The sequence below is a fragment of the Pezoporus flaviventris genome, unplaced genomic scaffold (genome assembly GCF_033815535.1).
Source record: "Pezoporus flaviventris isolate CSIRO_AGI_PZ_B2104156 unplaced genomic scaffold, CSIRO_AGI_Pfla_v1 ptg000025l, whole genome shotgun sequence".
Classification (NCBI taxonomy): domain Eukaryota; kingdom Metazoa; phylum Chordata; class Aves; order Psittaciformes; family Psittacidae; genus Pezoporus; species Pezoporus flaviventris.
The window spans coordinates 12,607,245-12,627,106 of NW_026892573.1; the positions used below are offsets into that span (position 1 = coordinate 12,607,245).

At 40.0% G+C, this 19,862-nt stretch overlaps 1 protein-coding gene across 5 annotated transcripts in view; it reads left to right on the forward strand.

Moving 5' to 3' along the window:
• Nucleotides 1–19,862, forward strand: part of STARD13 (StAR related lipid transfer domain containing 13) — a 297,743-nt gene that overhangs the window by 45,587 nt on the left and 232,294 nt on the right. For 4 of the 5 annotated variants that reach the window (XM_061457525.1, XM_061457527.1, XM_061457524.1 and 1 more), the window contains one exon: nucleotides 1,657–2,563. In XM_061457525.1, coding sequence (XP_061313509.1) covers nucleotides 1,811–2,563 — 753 coding nt within the window. In that variant the 5' untranslated portion in view covers nucleotides 1,657–1,810. Of the gene's footprint in view, nucleotides 1–1,656; nucleotides 2,564–7,952; nucleotides 8,177–19,862 lie in introns of those variants that run through there. The other variant, XM_061457529.1, reaches the window with a different exon arrangement.

A 19,862-nucleotide genomic window follows, 5' to 3' on the forward strand; every position in this document is an offset into this window, starting at 1 on the left:
ATGTCATTACAGCAGAGCCTGCTTGCCAGCATTACCAGAACTAAAGATCGTCCAGGGAACATGCCAAGGATGGGTAATTTCTGCCACACAAGAGAGAGTGATCATAGGAAGGGGTGAGGCTAAAAAAGAGTCTTTGGGGGAGACCCAGAGACCTGAAGATTGCTGCTCCTGCTGGAACTACATATAGGTGAACAATCAGCCACCAGAAGCAATGGCAAGTGAGCACAAACTCTCTTCTCACCTGAGAACACCAGGGGTGTTCGGGACTTCTGAAAATGAAGTCACTTCTGCTAACCCAAGGCTTTGGAGAAAATCTAAAAGCTGGGTGACTGATATAAACTTTTGGCTAGAATTCTCCATAGTTTAGGATAAGGCAGTCACGCTAGGAGGGAGACTCATCCCATGTCAAAATAGGTATCCAAGAGAAGTGAGAGCATTTACCTTCTGGAAGCATTTTTCTATCTCCACTAACTCCAGCAGGAGGCTAGACAGCTTACAATAAGGTCTGAGTTTTAGATAGCTAGCAATAGCTGAGAGGAAGTCTACCTGAAGTGTGTACCTGCATGCTCACACCTTTTACAGCTACAGTTCAAATTACAGAGGTAATAAATCCAAATTTTCTGTATGTGTAACATTATTGTTTCTATTAGCTAATATATGTCTGTAACACTAAAATAAAAGCTAACCAGCACTAAAATAGGCTGAGCTGCTGTGCATTGTTCAGTTTACGGCACATGCAGTGAGAGGCACGTCACATGCCAACATCTTACTCTGCTTGCTTCCCACTTCAACAATCAGTGCTCCCTTCTGACATGTCTCCCTCATCACTGTCAGGTTTGTCACATACATCAAAGGCTTGGGCTTCTCTTTTTATTTTTAAAAGCTTCTGTTCTGGTTTGCTGTCTCAGAGATGGAGTACTGAAACAATCATTAAAATAAATGCTACCAACATTCAGTCTGTCACAAGAAGTAAATTGCACGTATGGGTGAATGTAAGCTATTCAGTGATGCAGAATTGGTTCCTGAGCTGTTCCCTTATTCGCATGTTAGAGGTGCACAGCCTAGATGTAAGCACACAAGTTAAGACTGATTAAACCAGACATGGCCAACTCTGATGTAGTACTGAAGCTGTCTGATATTTTTAGCCTACTCTTTTTGCTTTGCAAATTTATTGGAAATAGACAGATGCTGCACTACATTGGCAATTCACAGAAATCAAGAGTTACAGAAAAGTCTACCTATATTGAAATCTCCTTTCTTTTCTGTCAATTACATTGGTTCCTTGCTCTTCCCTATGACATCTTAGTAGCTTCTGGTGATTTAACAGACAATAAATATATAGTGAACAGAGGCATGTTTTGGTAATGATATCTAACATCACCTTGAGTGATTCTGATTCTGAACCATTGTGTCAATAATCCACATAAAGTCAATATTTAAAAACCATTTCTGCATTTGCCAGTTCTTTCCTAGTCTCTAAGGTAAACAAGTCAAGGTTCTCATGTTGTAAGTTCATTTAATCTGCATACATCACATGTGTTTGAAGAGAATTGGTAATCAAATCTGAAATGGGAATTTCATGTTTCAGGATTCCTTTTGTTGCTGCACTCCAATGCAAGCAGGTTACTACTGATTTTTGTTTTTGTTTTTTTTCAGGAGCAGAGAGGATTTAGATGTTTTGTGCAAGAATGCAGGCATTCATGATTGTGTGATCATGGCTTTGAAAAAATAAGAACAGATTTCCTGGCTACACATGCAGAGTTATGTTTCTTAAGAAAATCAAGAATGAAGTCATTCTGATCTCTGATGGATGAAACACATTGGAATGGAAACTAATATCTATGAGGAAGCACAGGGCTCACCTTATCTTACATCTGTCAAATGCCTGGGGACTCCAAAGGAAGCAAAGTATGAAGAATACAAAAGAAAGGTAGAAAAACAGTCAAGTCCATCTGAATTTCAGAATGTTTTACTGGAACCTGAGTTGAGTTTGCTGTCTGCGTCATCCTTGTTGGATCTCAGTGAGACATCCTTGCAGTCTGGCGTGGTTGCAGCCTGTGTCTGTGCCACCAATCAGTCTGAGACAAAGCACCTTTGTGAAGAATTACTCTGTTCTTCAGGGCACAAGCCAAGGGAGGATTCTTTACACCTTCCCTTGCACACAGAATGGCCAGTCCTCACAGAAAAAAGATCGGACAAGAGACCAGAAAGGAGTCATGAGATCAGAGTCATAAAACACAAACCAAGTGCTATCACGTTTTCTGATTTTGAATTTTTATCACATGAAGGTAACACTAAACTCCATATATGTGAGGCAGGAGAAGCAGGTGATTTTTCATCTGAAGAGGAGGAAGCAGATGGTAGACATGATGATGCGTTTATGGAACTGCCACCGTATGAGGCATTTTTCAATTGTCTTCACGGAGAGAATGTTTCTCAAAGAAAGCAAGCTAAACATGAACTTACCAAAGTTCCACACATCTGTCATTTAGAAAACTGTGATGATCATTCTGGAAAGGAACTGAAGGACCATGACAAGGAAGAAAAACACATGGAGCTGGAGGTAATACAAGCTACTCTTTTGTTCCAAGTGTTTTAAATAAGTGGTATAACTTAAGGTTAGTTAGAAGAGGAGGAGTTGTGCAAATTGTTATACAGTGGTAATTAATGTGAATTATATAATTAAGGATAAAAACCTCCAGTAAAAGTATACTAGTTTTTTTATTGCATAAATCTATTACTTCAGGTTGGCCACACTTACATTAGACTGAAATTCAAACTTTGGTTTTCTGTTTTCCCTTGCTTTTTAAAATGAGAACATTGGCTCAGTTTCCCATGCTTCTACAAGATCATATGTGATGCCACGTACAGCATATATTCCCCGTGTCTACGGACTGTTCCAAAGGGATAGAGCTCAGGTTTAGTGTAGTGGCACTGTAGCACTGCACTGCCTAACCCACAGCACTGCTTCTGCTAAATACTGTTTTCTCTGTTCTTGTTTCATTAAAATAATATGGAAGACAGGTTACAATCTGGTCTATATATAAGAAGTAAAATAAACAGGTTTTTTTTTTTGTATCTGTGCTGGTACACCTTATGAATGCTCTAAAGACCTATGTCCAAAACAAAAACATAATAAGATTTAAGGAAAAAAAAATACACTGTAATAACAATCATCCAACTATAACCTCTCCAGAAAAAAAATGGTTTTGGAAGTGGAGGAACAGCAGCTCTCCAAATGAGTTATCACGAGGCTGGAAAATAAGCAAGGTTTTCCCTCTGCTCCCAGCGGCTGACAAACCAAATGCCTGGAGCTGAACATATTTATCATTGGAGAAGTTCAGCTCTAGTACAAAAATATGAAGTGACTCCAAATAGTGGGCAAAACAAACGCTTAAAATTCCAACATTCCTGACCTTGCAGCAGAAATCAATCTTAAACTGCAAGTCAGGCATACCTTTCCTTCCTCTCTCTTTTCTCCTCCTCCAGCATTTAAAAGTTATTTTCCATGTAAATCTGCTCTATGCCTTGAAAATCAGGGTGGATCCCATGTCTTTTATCCAGTGTGATTTATTTTTCTCTATTTATAGTTCTCCTTTTGTAACAGAGTCGCTTCATTGATTTTTGATTAAATGAAAGAAAGTATTTGGCCTATAATGTCCACAATAACATCAAAATTGCGGTACACAATACTTAATTACTTCTCCCCTTTAATACTAATCTATTTCCAATTTGGAGGGACTAATTCTGCCCTTAATTGAGTGGAAGTTTTGTGGTGTATTTCATACATGTCCCAAGTTTACTGCAGAAACACATCAGCCTACAGAGAAGAAAGCCAAATTCTTAAATTACTTTCTCAGCAGCTAACATTATGAAAACAAGGCCCAAAGATGGTTTCAAAAAAGTGCACATTTTGATTCAATAGTGACCCTGAGAGATTAGTGTGACACATGGTTTATTAAATAATTGCATTGTCACTCTACCCTAAGCCAAGTCTTGCTTCCTCATTTACTCAGAAACATTCCCATTACTATAAATATATATCAAAATGCATATGCGATGTCCCTTGGATTCCATTTACTGAAGGTCGTTCCCATAGATAAAAGGGAGAGGCCAGGGGCTGTTGTCATTTAGTTTACTTTATGTGTATGCCATAAAATAAACTCAAGGATGCAGCTTGTAGATGCAAAATAATGGATTATAAATTGCCAGACAAGCATGTGAAATTACCTAGTAAATCTCAGTGAATGTGTCAAAACATTTCAAAAACTGTAGAGATGCAATGATGCAGTCCTGTGTTTGATTTTTTTTTCTGTGTAAATAAGTATCATTCTAGGAAAGCCTCCAAGAATTTGAAAAAAAAGGATTATCTTGCCTCTCAAATTTTAGCAGCAGTCATGCATTACTATTCAGACTAAGACTCTCCCCATGACTCTGGCTGAAGCAGATGTATGTCATTGTCAAGTTACTTATTTCTATTATTTAGAAAGGGGGCCATGGAAAAATGTATTTCTAGTGGAAAGTAACTAAATAAAGACAGCTTGGTCTAAAAATGTTGTCAAAAGCAACCATTACTGCTAAGCCTTAGACGTAAAAATAGTGTAACAGACATTTCCTTGGCCATACAGATAAGGGCTATCACACCCTGACTGAGATCCTAGCTAAATCCTTGCTACTAGAGTTCACAGTGAAATAGTGATTAGGATCTACCCTTCAGGGGCATTCCTAAGTAAATGTACTAGCTACTGCCTGCAAATCTCCTGTTCTATGTATAGAAAGGAGAAAAGGCTGTCACCTTCTCCAGGCTGGGGACCACTGGCTGTTGCAGGCAGTCCAAGCAAAGCCAGTGTCGAAATCTCCTCTAAAATAGCTGTTACATGCATTTAAGTGGTAATTGTTGCTTGTTTCAGTCTAATGTCTAAACAGAGACAAATCTGAGTACACTGAACAGTAAAAAAGTAGAAGGAAGATGGAAAAAATACAACTTGTATATGCTGCCAACTTTGTCACCAGCAGAAGAAACTGCTGAAAACAATTCATGCAATGGCACCCATTAAAGAAAAACTCTTTTTCCAAAGGCATACAGCATCTGCCTGTTCTAAGTGGTACAAGATAAATGATACTTCTGTTCAATTTATGAATTCAGTGTGGTCCCTGAGTTTCCACCCTTTGACCAGTCCTGTATGTATTTCCTGTGCTTTCTCATCAAGTCTAGATTGGGCAACCTTTCTTTTTCCTTGTCAGGAGTCTATAATCTGTGGTACATTTAATGCCCAAACAGAGTTCTTAAATTAAAAATAAGATTTATTTCAACTGGGAAACAAAAGTTTGAAGATTTAAAACTCAGTCTGTATACGTGTCTGAAATCTTGTTCACATTTTTCTTTTTGGGATGGTGATCTAGGTAGCATTGTTGTTAAGACATCCCTGGAGGTATTTAAAAAGACATGTCGACGTGCTTAAGGACATGGTTTAGTGAGGGACTTGGCAGCATTAATGACTGGACTCAATCATAAGGGTCTCATCCAACTTAAATGATTCTGTTATCCTGATTGTTTAATTCTGCCCAGAGGTTTTTTTTTCAGCTAGTTTTACTTCAAGTCTTCGTATTAAACAACATATTCTCTTTATGCATGCAGCCAGCTCAGTATGCAGTGGCAATAAAGTATTTACAATAGCTTCTGAAGAAAATAACATTTTTCTAGATTGACATTTCTTCTAACTGTACTGAGCAGAACATAGCTGATAACCATATTTAACCAGGAACTACTATGCAACTTTACATCAGCAATCTTAATCCTATGCTTACATAGTCTCAAAACAGTACGCTGCTTCCAGAAGTAGCATTTCAGACACGTCAGAAATGGAAGATATTTGATAAATACTAGGCAAAAAGAAGTATTATCATACCCTTAACAAGGTGAGTTGTCATGGATCTTCCCTCACCTCAGTGATGGTATAGAAATCATAGAAGGTGCTGCAAAGTGGTAAGCATAGTCTTACCAACATGACAGCAAACTGGAAATTCTCCCTGGGACAAAGTATCTCTTTGGGGAGCCCATATTAGCTATTGTCACGGCCAAAAAGGTTTCTTTCGCTGTTATGATTTAGGGCAATTAAGTGAGTTGTCACAGCTTCCTCTATTGCATTAGAGAGAGGAGGGCAAGCCAGGAAGCCCAGATGCTGGAAAGAAACTGCTTAGAGCTAACCATCAGGACATAGTAGGTGCTCCACAGTCCCTCTGCAGCCTCTTGGTGTCTGTGCCAGGACCACATGCTGGATATCTCTCACCACTAGACTTTCAGGACTCTCCAAATGAGTCCTCTTCTCAGAGCTGCTGCTTGATGGAACACAATCACTGCTTCCTAAAACATATCTGGAAAATCTGGAAAGATTTAAGTGTTGGCCAGTGCTGCATATAGGTGTAACTTCCAGGAGAATCCTACAAAAATAACTGTTTCTTAAAGAAATATGAGTCCTTCCTTCTTAAGGAGAAAACTGTGAAGTGAGCATTCGTCATACCGCTTTCCCCTGCAGTCTGCTATCTCTGCTGTGTAAGCTGGTGAGCTGCGTGTCAGGCTCCAGAGCATCAAATCTTCTAGTCCTTCCTTACATAGGAGCCTGAGAGACCTTTATAGGGCTTGAGTTGTGCACATATTTACATCATGCCTTTTTCAACACACTTACGATGATCTAAACCAAACCTGCTTTTTTGGTTTAAAGCTGATGGTCTAATATTTGTGGTGAGTACTACCTTGTTCACTGGGTCAAAGAGTGAGATACCACTCCCTAGGAATAATGGAGACAAGATGACCCAAAGAGATAATTCAGGTAATTAAGGTAGTATTCACAATGACTATCTTTGTTGGGATTTGGCCTTCAGACTGTAAACTGAAAGACTTTTGGAAGAGGCTGCACAGTCATGGGAGCACCAGTACAGTGTCAGGAAGACCCTGTCTCTTGTGTACAGTGCTGGGTAGTGTTAATGGGGTAGGTGTGCCATCGCCTTTCACCATGAGTAAATCTTTGTTTGAAGTAAAACTGGAGTATTCTAAAGCAGATTTGTGAAAGCTCCATTGCTTTTGACATTTAAAGCTCAGGCAGCTGAACTCTGGAAATAGTTACAGAAAACAGCCTTTTACTGGCAGGAAGATGGATGATTTGTCTTTCCAGTTTCTTTTTCCTTGATTAGTCACTTATTTTCATTAATTTCCTTGTTCCATCCTTGTACTACAGCTAGATAAATTTTATCCTTATTATATAACAATTACTAAGTGACAAGTTTAATAATCATTGTATCACCTTAGATCATGGGAGTTCAGATTCAGGCTGGAATAATTTGCTGAGATGTAATACAGAAGTTTCCATAGCATCTGTCCTATATTTTGTCTTCTTATGGCTTGTGTTTTCATTCTTCTTTTCACAAGCACCAGAAATTCACCAAAAGAGCAAGACAAGACAAATAGACAAGGCATGCAGGAAGAGATAAACACACACAAAAAAAATATTCAGAGCCATATTCTTTGAAGTTATGATTCCTTAAATGATATGTATTCTTCTGTGTGGCTTGTAACTATTTTAATCAAGTAATCATACCCAGTGGGAAAGGAATCAGAATTTTTTAAGTCTTTGACAATGAATTTGCTTTATTCAGATTAGATTGAGTTAATTCAATTTACATGATCAAAACAGAGCAGCAGTCAAGCCTACAACTATGATTAGTAACTGGGCCTGCCAAAGTAAGCTTCCTGCCCTTACACCTGAATAGCTTAAACTCTGCTAAATCCTTGTACCTCTTGTATTCCTGCTCAGTGCCTTGCTTAGCCACTCTGAAGCACTTTTCTGAGAGGCACTTTACTGTTTTCATTAATGAGGCACTGGAATATAGGTGGAATTTAAGCTATCTGAAAATTGCATGCAAGTTTCTTCTTCTCTAATTCAGTTGTACAACAGCAAAAAACTAGAAAAGAACATATAAGAGTGAAGCACAAATTCCTTCTCCCATTCCTCCCATACTTCAGAAGTTTTTTCTTCTCTTTACCTTATGAAACTGAGACTCTAAAACTAGGGGAGGAGAAGGGTTTCAAATTTGTCATGACTTCTTCATGAGGAGTAATACGGTTGTTATTATTATCTCCTTTTTCTTCATCTTCTGCAGACATGGGATATCTATCCAGGTAGGAGAGCTAAGTGCTGAAATAACAGTATCTATGGAGAACAGAGTAGCAGGTGAGGGGAGGAAAACGGGAAATTACTTGTCTAAGACAGGAGTGATGCACCAAGCTTTGTGAATTCTAATTTCTTTTGTGTGTCTGTGAAGTTTGCACTTTCTGTATTAAAATTACACATTCTCTAGAGCTCATAGGTGAAGACAATGTGAGTTGAACTTTGCAGAGGTTCTAGTGTTTATGCTTGTTTTCTGCCTGCTTGGAAAATGAGTTGGAGAACTGATGATTACTTTAGCAATGATGCGTTATTATTAGTCAACACATAACTATAACAGCTTTTAATAATAAAGTTAGATGAATGCTGACATATGGATTTTAATTATTAAGTTAAAAAAATACTAATTTTGCAAATTTGAGGGACTAATGATGACCATCGCATTTTTATAGAGTACATTTTTCTCTAATTTGTTGTGTCCTACTTACTAGGAATGGAGTGAGTTATACAAATTTGCTTCTTCAGTGGAAATTAGCTGCATTACTGTGAAATTATAGGAACTTTGGAAAAGAACAGTAAAGTTATAACAGGAACAGTAACTTAAAGATATGCTGAAAGATCATACTGAAGAGAATTGGTATATTGGAATAATGTAGGAAAATGGAGATAATATCAAAATGACTGCCCTTTATCCCTTCAGTGCACTTGCATGCTGCTTGCATGGTTTAATAAACATTCAGTGTTCATTAGAGAATTAAAAAAACGTATACTCTTCCAGAAAAGATGCACCTTCTTGCCATTAGCAGAAACCTATCTTTCAAACCACAAGATTGTCTTCAGCAGGTATCAATGGCTGCTGGGTTGACTTCAGAGAAAACACAAGCACTCTGGTTTTGTAAAAAATGTCTTATGAACTATTTTCAGTAGTCCCAGACTGGGACTCCCAAAGAGAAGTTGAAATATAAGGGGACAAAATCTGTCATTTTTCAAAAGCAAAGCTGATAAACCTCCATGTGACAAGAGGACTAGCACTCAGAAAATTCAGAGGGCTTTTCTGCAGTCGACCCTTCACACAGTTTGAAATTATCTGTGGTGCAGAATACCATCACTCTCCAAAAATGTATAGCATACAGTGTATATGGTATAAATGACCTATATAGTGAGATTCTGAGAAAGCTAAAATTCTGGACAGACTAATGAAGAAAATCAGATTATTAGTCAAAAAGACAACTCCCCTTGACTTTCAAACTCCTTCAGAAAATGTACAAAGTACCTTTCAGCTTGCCGCTGAATTAGGTAATATGAAATTACAGAAAGTGAGGTTATTGAGTTGCATTACATTGCACTGCACAGTGTGAAACCCTCGGGCTGTTCATGTTAACATGCAGAACTTTGGTCCTTAAGTAGTTTTCATAACATCATGAAAAATCTTTAGGCTATCAGTTTCCAAAGTGTGACTATTTGCCACTCATGTCTGACAAAGCTTTTATTCTGCCCATCCTAGCTGTAGCTATCCTACTGAGAAGACACTGTGATGCTGCTGAATCATGTTGTACAGCCTCATTTTTGTCCCACATGCATGCGTTAAGAGGCCCCATGAGCAAAATTTTGGAAACTCCTGGTTTAGCCTGCTCATAAGTATTAGTGCATAGTTTATATTTATTTATAAAGCTTCAGGAGAATAAATAGTAAATACAAGTCGTGTATTATACTACAGGGGGAGAGTATACATCATATGTAACTTGGGTTATGATTTTTTCATATACTGACTCCTTCATTTGTTATGTATTTGAATACTTCAGAATCACACGGCCACCTCAGGAAACACCAACATTACTATTGCTTTTGCCAGAAAACATGAAAATAATTTACATTTATGGTTGTATTAAGGCCATGAAAGAAGTTTATCAAGATTCTTCTTTACAAATATTTTAAAATATGTGAAACCTATGCCATGTAAGACCATTCAAGTGTTTCATATAGCTCTACAGCAGCAGTGCAGAAGTCAACACAAAATAAGCCCTAAGTCAAGGCTCTGATGAATCAGTCTCTTGTCAGAGCACAGGAACAGGCACCTGTGACAATTACAGACTGGGCTGTAGGTGGGGGGGGGGACCAGAAGAAACATGCAGAAATCTGTTAATCTGCTTATCATTGAAATTAAGATATTCTTTCAAGGTGCGGATGGAGATTCTGGATAAACTGTGTGATGGGCAGTAAACAGAAAAACTTGTGAGACTGGAAACTTGAGCAAAAGATGAGGGGACCAGGCTGGGTTGTATTTTCAAGTTTGTTTGGCTGATAGGTGAGGAATTGATATGCTTTTCAAGTCCAGCAACTAAACTGCACTATAGCAAAGAACCACAAAAAACAAACAAAACCTCCCAAACCATAAACCCCAGAATGTTAGGAATTACCAACCTTGCAAAGTTGCAAAGTATATTTCATAATATGTCAAAGTTCTTGAGTGGGAATAAGAAAAATGAGTTACAAGTTTCCTCATGATTTTTTTAAATTTTGTGGCACTTCCTATAAGACATACGGGTAACTCATGCCCAGTTAATAAAATCAGACTCTGCTGATATACCTAGAATCCTTCTGTCCTTCCTTGTGTGAAATTCCAATAAAATCATGTTAGCTTGATACTGTAATGGACATATTTCCTTGGTAGTACTATGAGACTGTAGACTGTCATGATTTTACATACTCAGGCATTATTTTGGTACTGCCACATCACCAGTTATCATATAACCAGAGATCTGCGCTAATGCTGAGTTCCATGCTTGGAACAAATTCAGAAAAAAATAACTTTTTTAAAATGTAGTGAACTTCATAGAAATTTTCGGATCATATATCTGAGATTTCATTTTATGACATTCTTGTGTGGTTATCTGTGTAGAAGAGAATGTCACCACCCTCAAGAGTTTTCTTAGCAATCACTCCAGCTGTGGAATATTTCAAATTCTAATAAAAATGGAAATAGACAGCTCTTACCTATCCAAGTTTTTGTCAAAACTAAAAGTCTTGCCCAGTTTTAAATTATCTCAGAGCTAAGACTTTTGCAGTACAGCAAAGGGAAGCCTCTTCTGAATTAGCTGGGAGTTCTCCAGAAATAAAATGAACAGGACATCGAGGCCAGCCCCTGTATTTGTAATATTTTTCTTCCAGAAATAAACTTCAGTAATATCTCACCAGACTTTTGGATTGTTTTACTGGTGTCTCTCGCAGTTAAGATTTTCATTCCAATGTTTTGAAAATCTGGTCTAGAATAGATAATTTTCAGTGTCAGAGATTTAACAGCTTATTTATACTGGGCACTAAAGAAATGTTGTCTGGCCTTAATCTCATCTTTGTGATGAAGTAGTTAGTGATATGGTATATAACCCACTGTAAGATTTGCAGTTAGTATTTACTGTTCCTATTCAAACAGTATAATGGTGAACTTGCAGTAGCTATGTAATGATGATTTTGCACTATCGCAAAAGCCTTTGCAGTTAGTCTGGGGATGGATTTCCTTAAATTAAAATGTCAAAAAAAGCTGCTAAGCCTGACAAGGAACAACACTGCAACTTGTATGTATTTCATTCTATAATAGGTACATTATACATCAACGAAAAGTGCACAAAGCCAATAACTTGAAAAAAGGAACTACAGACTGCTTTTTATTAACATCATGCCTCACCAAGGTCGGTGCTTGTAATGAGAGAAAGCAGAGTACCCAGTATTTATGCAACTAAGGATGTAGACTCTTAAGAGTTTTCCTCAAGGTGTACTTTTATTTGCTTTATTATCAAAGTTTACTAAGATATTATAAATAACTGTAGATATATGGAAAAAGATCACGCTTCGGAGAAGATGACTAAGCTAAAAAGATTACCCCTCGAAGACAAAAATACTCTACAAACTCTGGTTTTTTTTGTTTCTGTTTTGTGTTTTTTTTATAATGGAAGTTGCAATACTATCATGCACCTCTTATGCAAGAGGGCTGTCGAGATAGCCATCCATTTTACGCTTTGTATAGTGCAGATTACCTGCTATCTTGATTCGTCCAAGCCTTGTGAGGACTTAACAGTTTTATCTTGAGGGACACACAATGCTACTAAAGTAAATAAAAACAAGTAAATAAGTAAAGGAATGCTAAAGGAGAGAAACAGGTTTCAAAAGCCTTCCTGGGAAACCCCCACGCAAACAGGGACAAACTCAGTTCTTTCTGAAGTTAAGGCAAAAGTGCATTAAGCAGGTTCAGAAAATGCTTTTGAAACTAAACTTTTCAGACGTGACAAAGCCTGTACTTTGCATGTGAATGACAGCAAACTCTAAAAGTGCCACTTCAATGCTCTCATATAAAACTTCTTTAAATAAAAGAATTTACCATTTATACAAACAAGAAATAACAGCAAACTCTAAAATAGTCAGAATTGCTATAACTTGGAATGTATACATTCATGGGTTTTATCCTAGATCACCTTCCCTTGTGCACAGTGTTTCCAGTTTTGTATAAAGTTTTTATAAAGATGGGTTTAAGCTGCATTAAATGAAATGCAGATATTTAAGATAAAAAAAGACTAGACCTTGATGTGTGTTCTTTACTTACTTGGAAATTGTGTGCAAATGCTCAGGAGGGGTCACACAAGCAGCTCAGGACACACAACATTTAATTCCAGTGCAAATTAAAATGAATGTGAAAAAGCACAAAAGTATAAGGTTGAAAACTGGACAAAATTAAGAAGGAAAATTCAGTTTTTGCATCCAATTTAAAATTGGCAGTATATAACAAAAGAACCCCAAACCTTCTAGGTAGTGTGGCAGATAAAAGCATTCAGTTCTGCAAAGGTAAGAGTAGTTATTTTAAAATTTGGGGCTACTCCACTTCAGAAAAAAAAATCCCCGAAGATTCAGAATTCTCCATGACAGTGAGTAACTCCTTAGCCAGGGTGTGATATGTCAGGAGAATCCAGCATCTTCCTAGGTGGGCTACTAAAGGGTTTGTGTAGCTTAACTGGCAAGTAAAGGTATTTTCCCCAGAGGAAGCTTGTCAAAATTAAGCTGTCCTTGAAAAGTAATTCAAGTTTGATGAATCGACAAATATCAATTAAATTAAAAGAAAACAAACTCATCACTTACTTAGATTACAAATGAAATTGCTATCACTTTGGCATTTTAAATTTTATATTCAAGCACAGGTTAGGTATGCTGCAACTAGGCTGGTTTCTGTATTGTCTATCCAGGTTTCTTTCCAGGAAAGCTAAAGTATATTAATAAGTTTATGCACATTTTCACTCTTAAGTGTGCTGTAGCCTATTTCCTTTGTTGTTTGGGGTTTCTTTTTTGTTTCTGTTTCTTTAAATATGATGCAAATATCACAACAGGACTATACAGAGGTGAGCAGGATTGGAGCGCCATTGGGAGAGCTTGCCACTGTTTTAACATCCTCAAGTGGATTAAGACAAACTATTAAAATACAAACTATGGTCCTCCCAAATTTTCCCCTGGAATGTCTGGATGTAGCCCAAGTGCTAATGCAGCACACAAAGCCTTTTCCACAAGGGTATCTTCTTAAACCTCCAAGTCTTGCAGTTTTACATTGTACTGCATTTTGCTAGAAGGATTTTGCTTATTATTGCTATTGTTAAGTGTCTTGCATTTCAAAATATGCTTTTTAAACTTTGTTTGAAGTACATAATTGGAGGAACTAATTGAAATCGTGCCCACCTTGAATTAGGTTAGGAATAGTTTCTTTTCAGTTACTTGCCAGAGTTATGTCGATTGATCTATTTATGTGGATTTTTGTGGTTGATGGGGTTTTGCTAAAATATTTCGTATCACATGGAACTGAAGTCATTTTGAATAGAAAATATCACTGCTGATCATCATCCACCACCAGGGTTGGGATTTTTTTTTCTCTTAAAATTCTCTGAATAAACCCAAACAATGTTTTGCCATTCTTTTTAACAACCATTACTTTTCTAAATATAAATAAAGCTCACCAAATACCTAAACATACATAAACAGAATTTTCAAATGCTTTCAGTTATGGTAATTCACAAAGACCCCCACAAGTGTAAATAACATTAAAGTATTCAAAATATAATGTGTATTAGAACTGGAAGTCAATAACTGTTAGGGTAAACCTCTGCATGGTTGTCCTGGGTTCAGCAGTAGCAGTCATTTTTTCTCCTTAGTAGCTGGTGCAGTGCTGTGGTTTTGACTCTCAGCCTGGGAAGAGTGCTGGTAACACTGATGTTTTTAGTTACTGCTCAAATGTTTAGTCTGACCAAGGACTTTCTGAGTCTCATGCTCTGCCAGGGAGGAGGGGAAGCCGGGAGGAAGCAGAGACAGGACACCTGACCCAAGCTAGCCAAAGAGGTATTCCATACCACAGCACGTCATGACCAGGAGGTTAACTGGGAGTTACCCGGAAGGGCTAGTTCACTGCTGGGGGCTGGGTATTTGTCAGTCGGTAGGTGGTGAGGTGTTGTATTCTCTTCACTTGTTATTTCATCATTATTATTATTATTGGTAGTAGTAGTAGTGATCTGTGTTATACCTTAGTTACTGGACTGTTCTTATCTCAACCCGTGGGAGTTGTGTTCTTTTCGATTCTCCTCCCGATCTCTCCGGGAGCAGGGGGAGGGAAAGAAGGGGGGGAGTGAGACTGCATGGCTGATTTACAGCCTGGGCTAAAACCACGACAATGGTGAAACACTGGGACAGGCTCATGATACAGCTTCATATGCCTCAGAACATCTTTAGTGCATCTGTGTCTTGAAGATTTTGCAAAACTCCTGTAGGTTTACAGAAGTAGATGCTACAGATCAGTCCTCTCTCTCAACACCCCTCATTCCAGCAGATGTCTGAAGCAAGGAATGGGCACCATGCCTGAACCTTAAGGTTCTGGTCACAGTAGTCATTGCTATTTAGTGACCATCATACTCTTACAGTAAAGCAGATTTTTCTGAGTTCTAGGCCACATTTTCCAACATCTGTGCTGTACGAAAATATTTATATGGTATAAGCAATGTGATTACATCCTTGGGGGATACAGAAATTATTCTTTTCCTCCAAGAATGATGCCTAAGACTGCTTTGTCAAAGCAACTTTTCTTAAAAATTGAGATCAAGCAGATTTGTTTCACAGAATCAACATGGTTGATTTTGACAACGAAGTTATCTTTTTTCCCAACCTAAAAAGGGCATAATAAAATCTATAATCACTATTCTGTTTCTGCTTATGGTTAAAAAAGCCATGAAAACAAATCTTCATAAAGACGTCCAAGGGGAGCAAAATAAAAAAGTCAATTACTATGCAGTAATAATACAGTATTTCTGCATACTTCACCATTCACCATTAGTTTTTGCATTTTTTTTTATTCTAACAAGACAGGGCTTCAGCTGTTTACAAATACCATTAATGGTTACAAGTGTCATGAATTGTTAAGTTTCTAAAAGTTTTATTGATCACTCAAATGGTATTTGTGTCTCTGATCTCTGAAAGAAGAAATGTAGTTAGAATTCTGAAAACTTTAAGTAGATAACTAGCATTAACAATTAAAAATTAAGACAAAACACATACTACATAAATTAGAAAGGGATCAAGGAACATGCATGCACAGACAGTTGACTGTTCTTGTGCATTATGTGAGGATCTTAAATTCACTATCTAAACTCCACCTACTTCCTTCAGCTTCTTAGTTTCTACATTTGCCATGGGTATTTTGCCATTTAGAAGAAAAAGAGCATTAACTACAACAGATTATTATAACAGCACAACCAATAATCCAGCTTTTAGCATAGGAAGGTAGCAGAAACATATATACCAGTTTACCAAACAAAATATGGTGGAAAAAAGAAAGCAGCATAGAAAAGTGACTTGCAGTAAGTGTCATCCTGTGGCCTATGCAAAACTTTATCTACAAGGCTCTACACTTCTTCAGGTTGAAAGCTGTTGCCGGTTTTATCAGGGAGGGAGAAGTGAAATCTGATCTCTATAACTAAGACATAGATATTCAAATATCTGTGGTTCCTAATCCTCTGCTGGGCCTGGTGGAGTAGGCTGGCTGGTCTCATATTTTAATTTTCTTTCCAGATAAACCAGGGATGTGGGAGGAAGACAAGAGGGAGCGGGAGTAGAGATGACACCTACTGTTGTCTCCTCTATTTCCCTTTCCCCACAATGTCCCCAAATCCCCTGATCTACCAAGAGACAACATGAGCTTTAGCTATCAGTAGTTTCTCACTGCTAGGACAGTTTGCTCACAGACAGTCATTGACAGCTGCTCAGGAATTACATGGGCTGATATCCTTAGCTTATAGTGGGCCATCATTTGAGTCTCCTGCGTCTATCCAGCCAGAAATTTTGATTAAACTTTGAAAAAGTTCAAATCTCTCTGATATTTCTTCCCATCTGTCAAACTGGCTTGAAAGTACTGAAAATGCTCAAAAGTTGTGGGGAAAATGTCACAGCAGTTGAGCAACACCAGGAGAGGAGAGTATGATTTTGTTCTCTTAAAACACCAAGTAAAAAAAAAAAAGGAAAAGAAAATATGAAATAATTACTTAAAGTATAATTACTTTACATATAAGTACCATTAAAATATGATGGAAAGAGGAAAAAATACATTTAGCATTATAATTAAAACTATACATTCTGATAATACTTAGAAAAGGTCTATTACAAAAAGTCAATGAAATTAGAAAACTAGACCATCCTGAAGGAAAAATTAAGAGAACTGTTTTCTCAAAGGTATTTACAAATAGTTTGATTGATGTGTTCCAATATGCTTTTTATTTATTAAGGAAGAATACAAATTGGCATTTTATTTATTAGCATTTGTATTGATCCAAATGACAAAGGACCACAATTGAAGTTGAGCTCCCCTGACACTAGGAGCTGTACTGTAACATGATTCAAATTCAGGCTTCAAAGCCTTGATTCTCTGTTCTACCATTTTCTCCAGAGTCTCATGATGTCACAGTAGGAAACATCCTCCAAATCCGGATCTGATATTTGCCAGACTTTACTCTTGGCAATTAAAGGATCTGTGATTGCAGCCTGACTTTGGCTTCCAGCATCCAGAGATTATATTCTTCCTCCCTCCCCACATCCTTCCCTTTCATGCCCCAAAATGTAACAGACTTCAAAGAAAAATCTCTTCATATCACCAGAAAGACAAAAAATGAGACTGTCCAAATCTGCCCACTATGGCTCATTTCATCAAACCAAACAAGCAAAACTTGTTTTCAGAAATGCCTTATTTTAGGCATTTTTGTCTTGAGCTGTGCTGAAATCTAGGAGTTTGAAGAGTTTTCTCTCGTCTGAAGTCTCCTTTTGTGTTCAGATATCAGAGCTGAGCTCAGGCTGTCTCACCACTGACAAAAGTAACCAACTGTCCCAAGGCAAACTGCAGTACAGTCTAATGGTTCAAAAGAATTGCAATTTCAGAGTTGTGTGCCAGTGTTGCCTAGCTTGGGTAATATGCGTAAACTTTATAACTGTCTGGTGTTATCTATCCAGTTCCTATTCTTCATAAGACTCCTGAAAAAAAGGCAATCTAACCAGATCTCAGATTTGACTTATTTTTCTGAAGCTGAACAGAATCAGTCTTGATCTAGACAGCACGATTTATTCTGACACATCAGGTATTGCAAGGGGGTAGATTGTCTGCGTTGAACATTGTGGGTTTAATTCCAGAAAGGTATGTAACTATTTAGGAGTGCAGTTAGCCCTTTTCAAGTGCAATGCCTGAATGGCTGTAGCTGTAGCTTTGAATTTAAAAGCAGTAGCTTCCACTACTGTGTGCAATGGCAAAAGAACTTCTGAAGAGTTGATTGTCTTTATATTACTTTTAAGCCCTGTCTACTTTGGCTGTGCAGGCAAGGCAGCAGCAGCAGGCTCCACGCACCAGCTCTGCGTGAAGGTCTTCCCAGCTGAAGCGCTCTTTCACACTGAGGAAACTGAGGCACGGCCCCATGGAAGGGTCATTTCATGAAGGAACAAGGGCAGCCCCAGCTTTGACAGTTGTTACACCAAGGCAAAGCGCGGGGAAGGAGCGAGGCGGGGGGCAGCTCGGCGTCCCCCTCACGGCCCGGGCTCCCCGTCGCCTCCTTACACTCGCCCCTACCGGCGTTGGCGTCGCGGCCCTCGGCGGCCTTTAAGACAATGGGGTCGGGTCGGCGGGAGGAGGCTCTGGTGCTCAGCCTCGCCCTCTGGAGGAACGGCTTCGGCTGGTGCGGCGCAGCCGGAGCGGCCGTTCCCGCGCGGGCGGCCCCGGCGGTGGGGAGCGGAGGGGCAGCGGTCTCCCAGTGCCCTTCACCCTGCGCCGCCGCCGCTGCGCCCCCACGGAAGCGACCCCTTCCCCGCGCGCGCCGGGGCCGCCCTTCCCTGCCGGGACGCCAGGGGGAGCTGTCGGGCACACTGCCGGCCTCCAGGTGGCGCTGCCGCCCCGTGAGCCGTTGCCTACCTCCCGCCCTCCCGCGTGCTGGCTCCGCCCGCTACCCAGTGACGTCACGGCGCCGCGCGCGCGCGCGTTGGCGCCGGCAGGGGCAGGGCGCGGGAGGGGGGGACGAGGAAGCGGGGCGGGCGCTGCGCGCGCACCTCGGGGCGCTGGCCGGGGCGCGAGCCCCTCCCCCGGGAGCGCGCGGGCACCTGGAAAGGGCGGGCTCGGGCTGCTGCCATTGTTGGGGGTGGGGGTGAGGCGGGGGCAGGGAGCAGCTCCGCGCGCCTCGTCAGTCGCCCTCTCTTGCGGAAGCACTGGCCCTGCCGCGCCGCCAGCGACAAGGCTGCGGCTCCGTCACCCCCGCGGCCAGGCGGCAGCGCCATTCCGAACATGGCGGCTGGGGCGGAAGGGGTTGGGCGCCCGCCCGTGCCAAATGGCCGCGGAAGCCGCAGCTGTAGCGCGAACGGGAGAGTCCGCTTGGAAGTGTGCTTTGAGCCCGCCCTGTGCCCGACAAAGGGGGAAGGGCGGCAGCGGGAAAAGAGGCCCTTGGTGGTGCCTCCCTTAGCCCCGCTTGGAGGGACTTGTCGGCCTGTGCCGTGCCCCCGGCCGGGCATTCGGGCTCCTCGGTGGTGCCACCACAGCCTCGGTGCGCGTTGTGTTGTGCCCTTGACCAAAGGTGTGGGGACAGCACCACCCTGCTTGCGTGTTTTGGTGAAATAATGCTTCCGCAAGCAAAGGACGAGTATGCTACTGTAAAGCAAATTACTTGGGGCTAAATGTTGGAGGGATGTGAGGGAAATCTGGTATCTTGGAGATCACGATGTCGACAAACTGCTTTTTTAGACTGAAGTGGAGAAAACTTCCCTTTGTTTCTGTGCTGGGTAGTTTTTGGAGGGAAAAGCCGTTGTGGTGCCTGGTAATGGTGCTGCTATTGTGTCCAAAACCCCAGGGAGGTTCCGTGCTGCTGTTTCAAAATGTTGTGGGGTTTGGTATGTTGTTTTTTTTTGTTTGAGTTTTTTTTTTTTCTTGATTCCAGTGTGGTATTGTCAGTGTGCTTGTCATAAAATAAACACAAATTAGAGCACATGCCAGCTTTAATGTGGTGTGATTATACCCAGGCGTTTGCAAGACGTGCAGGTATGTGTTATGCTGGGACAGCCACAAGGGCTTCTGTATTGGTATAATACGGGGAAGCTTGGCCAAAGGTTGTATACACGTTATACACAAACTGTAATTTTTCGTAAACGTTCTTTGTTATTTTGGTT